Raw genomic sequence first — 6,970 nt, 5'->3', positions numbered from 1 at the left:
AGAGAGACAGACAGACAGACAGACAGACAGACAGACAGACAGACAGACAGACAGACAGGCAGACAGACAGACAGACAGACAGACAGACTGACAGACAGAGACAAAAGAGAGAGAAAGAGAGAGAGAGAGACACACAGAGAGTGAGACAGAGACAAAAAGAGAGAGAAATTCATGAAAAAGAGGCTGCCAAGTGTAATGATAATGAAGATGACATTGACATTGGTAGTAAATACAATAGATATGAAAATAACAATGATGATGACAATATATTGATGATAGTAAATACCATGGAGATTGTGATAACGATAATGATGATAATGATGATGATAATGGTCCAGATGAGGAGAACAACGATAATGAGACATGGTGTGCACGTGGAAGAGGGTATCATCAAGTTCAAGGTCAGAAAACAGAGGAGTGAGTACGTAAGTAGGCACAAGGGGTGACAAAGACACAAGGGGATAGTTAGAGAACGATAGGAGTACGCCATTGGCCGATATTTATAGTAACAGCCATCTTGTTTGACCTATTCTTTAACATACGTCATAATATAATGAGCATTATCATAACAAACACTTGACTAAAATGAAAAAAAAAAAGCTTTCTTTTTTTACTCCACATTTTTTTTTTTCAAATCAGACAGTGAGACAGTAGGTCTGGAACTTCTTAAATTGTCTTTTGTCAGAATGAAGAACACTATTTTATGACACAAACAAGACGGCTGTTACAATAAATATTGGCCACTGGCGTACTCCTAACGTTCTCTAACTATCCGCTTGTGCGACAGAGTGCAGGTGATGTGGTGGGAGAGCATATGAGCGCAGAGGAGCGAGCTTTCGAAATCAGGGAGAGAAAAACCAACAACGTAGTGTTATGTGCAGTACTGCAGTACAAGCATATAATATTATCGTAGTTACACTCTGTGAAGTAAAGAGCAGATAGGTGGTTATACGTCACCAATACATAGCAAATATCTACCAATATATCGCGACCTTAGGTGCTTTCTTGTCGTCCTATCTCCATTTTTTTTTTAAACATTGAAAATGTGACTTCTTCTTAATTAAGCTCAATCTTTGTTACGAACTGTTTTCACTGTTACTAAAAATGGAGATCACAGGACAAGAAATCACTGAGGTCACGATATAACATATCCACATCTACCACTACAACGCTTTTTCTCGCAAAAGAAATATTTCTCCCAGCCTAAAATTGCGTGTATAAAAAAGGAAAAGAGAACAACGAATAGACAAAAGGCCCAAGCCAAAAAGTAAATTACGGTCACAAGACCTGGACGCTGTGTAAGCTTCCTACAAAGTTTGCTACATGAGTCACAGACTACTCAGAAAACATCACTTCTTTTTTTTCGATAATAACAAGATTTAAAACTATTCGTATGGAAAAGCATGTGTAAAAAATGTAAGCAGAGTATAAGAGAAAAAAACAACAAAACAACAACTGCCAATGCACGGGTCAAAGCAGTTGAGTATTTAAGAACTTCATTTTTTTTATCCCTAGAGAAGAAAAAAAAAAAAAAAAAAAAAGAAGAAAAACTAAGCTAGAGTAAGGAATGACTGAAGACATTTTGTACCCAGCATAAGAATTAAAAATCATTTCAGCTTGTTTATGAGTAATGCCAAGTCTGATTTCTAGAATCCCCCACCCCTCCCCCCACCCCCACCCACCACCACCGCCCACCACAAACCCCAACCCAAAGAAACTCCTGTCTGCTCATGATGGACATTCTATTCACATTTTCAAATGATTTTTCTCGGTTAAGTCCTCAAGATCTGTAAATTTCTCTTCAGCCACACCACATCCTACCCTTTCATATAAAAAAGTTCTGTGTGATGGAATTAATGTTCACAGAGGTATTCAATTTCACCACTGAGCTCAAAATGACAGCCAAACAATAGAAATTAATAAAAGCATCCACAGCTCTTTATCAAATAAATATACTATCTATGAATCAAATACAAAAAGAAATGAACAACTACATTTTAAGAAAAAGTGCTAATATCTCCTTCCCAAACGTCAAAACAGCGTGTGTACTAGCTCAACTAGCGAAGTATTAGCAATGTCTGGCTTTGACGGACTGCGCTCTAAAGAGTAATCACAGCAGAAAATAAACAGAGATAAATACCCCCAACCGTGCACAAATAATTTGAAAGTTAACCACATATTTCCATTTTCATTTTTAAAAAATAATTGAGCGCTATATTTGAATTTTCCAGCAATTTACCCGACACAGTCTTTAAAAACTTTAATTTTGATTTGTTATTGAGAAGTTTCTGGTTTTCAGGATTGAACTAATCTTATTCACATACACTTTCAACTTAAACATCATGCTTTCCATGTTAATGGGAGGGGACAAAACAGACCAAAATTTCACAAAAACACTTTCGTTGATCACCGCAATATGAGGGATAAGAAAACCAAAAATCTGTCATTCTTTTTTTCATTTCTAAGTTTTAGTATGAGTTTTACGGCATTTGGAACACAATTAGGTCACACAAGTGCCAAAGATTAGAGGTGTTCCTAGAGAGTAATGTACAAAGAAAAGAAAGAGAGGAGATGAGGACGATAGATGTTTGATAGGAAAGAAGGAGCAAACTATACCAGAGCACCTGCCAACCACCCACACTTACTTTATACAAAAATATCACACTTTCTATGTCCACGGAAAAAACAACTCACGAAAAAATCACCAAAAAAAACAACAACTACAAAACCAACACCTGTGTTGGTCACCTCAGTTTGAGGGATATCCGGAATTAGTTTTAGTAAGAGTTTTACGGCACTTGCAACACAATAAGGTCATACAAGTGCCGAAGCTTAGAGGTGTTACAAGAGAGTAACAAACATAAAAAAGAAGGGAGGAGAGATAAAGACGATATATGTTTGATAGGAAAGAAGAAGCAAACTACACCAGAGCACCCGCCAATCACCCACAAGCTTAGACGTGTTACAAGAGAGTAACAAACATAAAAAAGAAGGGAGGAGGAGAGATAATGACGATAGCTGTTTGATAGGAAAGAAGAAGCGAACCACACCACAGCACCTGCCAACCTAACCACCCACGTATATGCGGATTAAAAAAGCAAAAATGCAACAAAAAAGTGTGGACTGACCTCCTCGGGACACAGGCTGTGCGTGGCGTTCATGAAGTGGGAGCAGATCATGGGGAAGATGATGCTGTAGCGGTGCTGGGCCAGGAACTCCATGCACTGTTTGAACTGGTGCTCAAACAGAGTGGTGTAGAAACTGTCGCAGGGAGACACAGAGATATATGAGGGAACAGTCGCAGAGAGACACAGAGACATATATATATATATATATAAGGGAACAGAGTGGTGTAGAAACTGTCGCAGAGAGATACAGAGATATAGAGTGGTGTAGAAACTGGCGCAGAGAGAGACACAGAGATATATGAGGGAACAGAGAGACCCAGAGATATAGAGTAGAGTAGAAATTGTCGCAGAGAGATAAAGAGATATATGAGGGAACAGAGAGACACAGAGATATAGAGTGGTGTAGAAACTGTCGCAGAGAGATAAAGAGATATATGAGGGAACAGAGAGACACAGAGATATAGAGTAGAGTAGAAACTGTCGCAGAGAGATAAAGAGATATATGAGGGAACAGAGAGACACAGAGATATAGAGTAGAGTAGAAACTGTCGCAGAGAGAGACACAAAGATATAGAGTAGAGTAGAAACTGTCGTAGGGAGACACAGGGATATACAGAGAGACACAGAGATACAGAGATATACAGAGAGACACAGAGACACAGAGTGGTGTAGAAACTGTCGTAGAGACACAGAGAGATATATGAAAGGAGATGTTTGATTGAGTAAAGAAAAGCACTGTGTGTGTGTGCACGCACGCGCGCACAGGTGTGTGTGTGTGTGTGTGTGTGTGTATGTGTGTGTGTGTGTGTGTGTGTGTGTGTGTGTGTGTGTGTGTGTGTGAGTGTGTGTGTCTGTGTCTGTGTGTGAGTGTGTGTGTGTGTGTGTGTGTGTGTGTGTGTGTGTCAGTGTCTGTGTGTGTGCGGTGAAGCAAACACCAAACTAATAAGCCAGTGTCTCGACAATATAGATTAACCCTATCTCATCTTATCTCATCTGTTCTCCGTTTCCTCACCAGTAAATGGAGAGATCTCCCGTCTCGTTGATCATCTCATCCAGGAAGTCCACCATCTTGGTGTGGAAAACCACGGCGTTCATGTGCCGGGCCAGTTCATGATGGTTCCGCAGTTCGAGTCCCGCTTTGCTCACACTGGTGTAGGCCTGCAGACACAGTAAGTAACAATTAGTAACAATATTGCACGATCAATCAATTAACGTTTTCCACCCACCCAGCCCGCAAGGCGCAAAACCTTTCTCCCCACGTACCAGGATGCAGATGTGGGTACAATTTGAAAAAGGTTTAATTAAAAATCCTTGTATGAATTTAGATCTTAGTTTGTTTTATATCCTCACAAAATTTGAAGAAGATTGGTGTACAATTAGTTGAGCAATAAACTTCTCAATTGATGAACTTTCGCCATTATGCTACCACTATTTGCCTCTGTCGGCTAAGGACTCTAACAAATGTGAGTTTTGAATCTTTTTTCTCGATCTCTATCCCACCAAATGGGTAATTTCAAGGTTAAGCCAAGTACGAAAGGTCCTCATTTCAAGAAAGAAATATCAGCAGCATATTCCCTGAAGACTTTTAATCAAATGAGTCCAATCCTAAAAAAACAGAAACATTTTGGTTGTCAATGAAATATTTCTGGGTTGTTGTTTTTTTTGGATTGGACTCATTTGATTGAAAGTCTTTAGCTATTGGTGACTTTAACCTCCCAAACAACTACAAATTGGTCGGTACTTCATCATGATTTAGAGAACCTATTATTGGGTAGCTGGTGGGTGCTCTGGTGTGATTTGCTCCTTCTTTCCTATCAAACATCTATCGTCCTTATCTCTCCTCCTTTTATTCTTAGTATGTTTCTCTCTAGTTACACCTCTAATATTCAACCCTTGTATTACCTGCGTTTCCCGAGTGTTCAAGGGTCTGCTTTGATAATAGTTTAAAAAAAAGTTTTAGTAGAGGTTTTACGGCGCTTGCAACACAATAAGGTCATATAAGTGCCGAAGATTAGATGTGTTACGAGAGAGTAACAAACACAAAAAAGAAGGACGGGAGATAAAGACGATAGACGTACGAAAGGAAAGAAGGAGCAAACCCACCAGAACACCCACCAACCACCCACATTATTAGTATTACTAAGACTTGAATATTACAAACAAAATAAGAAGAAGAACAAGAGGGAAGCAGGGTTGACCTTAGGGCATGCATCAGAATAACACTAAGTACGTATCTAGCTTAAGATTATTTTGGTTCATATTGCTGTTCATTTATAGTAAGCATGTGACTGTAAACCTGCGTGCGCGTGTGTTAGTGTATGTGTGTTTGTTTGTGTGTGTGTCTTTGTGTGAGTGTGAGTGTGTGTGTGTGTGTGTGTGTGTGTGTGTGTGAGAGTGTGTACGTGGTGAAACACCAAACCAATGTGCCAGGATCTGGACAATTAAGATGTATCTTATCTTATCTTATCTTATCTTACCTGTAGTCGAAACCAGTCCAAGCGAAAACCTCGGAAGTCAAACAGTTCATTTTTCTCCACTGGAAATAAACACAAACAAAAACAGAACTCATTTAAAAAAACAGAACTCGTTTCAGTAAACACAACCCAACGTGATAAAGAACTTGAGAACCAAAAAGTTTTGAAGCAAAATCTTACCCTGAACAGCAAACAGTATTCACATAATTATCAAAAAAGCTCGGAAACTCAAAATTCAAAGCTACAATTTTTTTATAAGTCTACCTGCATAATACTCGTACTAAGCCTCTTTTTGGAGAAATTCATCTATAGCATTTTACCCTGAACAATGGGAGGCATTGCTCTGCCAAGAGCGACATGCTCGCAGCTAAAGGGATTTGAAAACAACAAACAACAAACAACAACAACAACCCTGAACAACAAATCGTATTCACATATTCATCATTAAAGCTCTGAAGCTGAATATTTAAGGCAAGAATTTTCTCGTAAATCTTGTGTAATACTCAGCTTATTTTTTAAGAAATGCATCAAAAGTATTGGGTTTTTAAAAAAAGCATCAAAATTACATACATGTAAAATGTGACCTCCACAATATTCATAGATGTTTCACAAAGAATCGACAAAAGGATTTAAAGTACACTTCACAGTTAAGACTGTACTTGTATCTGTATTTGGGTATGTGCATGTGTATGTGCACGTGTGAGCATGTGTGTGCAAGTTTGAGCGTGCATGTGGGTGTGCATGTTTGTGTTAAAAGTTCCATTACCCAGTTTTGTTTTAGTTTGTTATTTTAGTAAGTGTTTCACAGCACATGCAACACAATAAAGTCGACATATAAGTGCCGAAGATTAGAAGTGTTACAAGAGAGTAACAAACACAAAAAAAGAAGAAGGAGAGATAAAGACGATAGATGTTTGATAGGAAAGAAGGAGCTAACCACACCAGAGCACCCGCCAACCACCCACTTACCCTGTTTGACGTTGAGAGCAGCAATACTATTGTAGAAGGAAGACAAGATGGTGGACTCATCATCAGGGCACAGAGACAGGTTCTGAAAGGAACGTTTCAAACAAAGGCAGCAATTATACATATGTTTACCATGGTACCATCTACCATATATTTTTGTAACAATGGTAATAATATTTGACATTTATATAACATTCAATCCCGATTATAGAACGCAGGCTCTGAGCATTTTACAAACACAATACTAACACAGGCTCTTAGTTTTTAGTACAGGTTTTACGGCACTCGCAACTGCATAAGGTCATATGAGCGCCAGAAGATTAGAGGTGTTACAAGAGAGTTACAAACATAAAAAAGAAGAAGGGGAGATAAGGACGATAGATGTTTGATAGGAAAGAACAA

General features: G+C 38.7%; 1 protein-coding gene across 8 annotated transcripts in view; it reads right to left on the bottom strand.

The window, feature by feature from the left end:
• LOC101852476 (membrane-associated protein Hem) overlaps positions 1-6,970 on the bottom strand; it is a 64,565-nt gene that overhangs the window by 43,210 nt on the left and 14,385 nt on the right. For all 8 annotated transcript variants that reach the window (XM_035969962.1, XM_035969964.1, XM_035969965.1 and 5 more), the window contains exons 15-18: positions 6,572-6,653; positions 5,606-5,664; positions 4,141-4,286; positions 3,129-3,261 (exon numbers count right to left, since the gene is read on the bottom strand). In XM_035969962.1, coding sequence (XP_035825855.1) covers positions 3,129-3,261; positions 4,141-4,286; positions 5,606-5,664; positions 6,572-6,653 — 420 coding nt within the window. The remainder of the gene's footprint in view (positions 1-3,128; positions 3,262-4,140; positions 4,287-5,605; positions 5,665-6,571; positions 6,654-6,970) is intronic.

Source organism: Aplysia californica, unplaced genomic scaffold, assembly GCF_000002075.1.
Source record: "Aplysia californica isolate F4 #8 unplaced genomic scaffold, AplCal3.0 scaffold00202, whole genome shotgun sequence".
NCBI lineage: Eukaryota > Metazoa > Mollusca > Gastropoda > Aplysiida > Aplysiidae > Aplysia > Aplysia californica.
The sequence above is the reverse complement of the archived record's forward strand: the minus strand, read 5'-3'. Positions and strand labels throughout refer to the sequence as shown.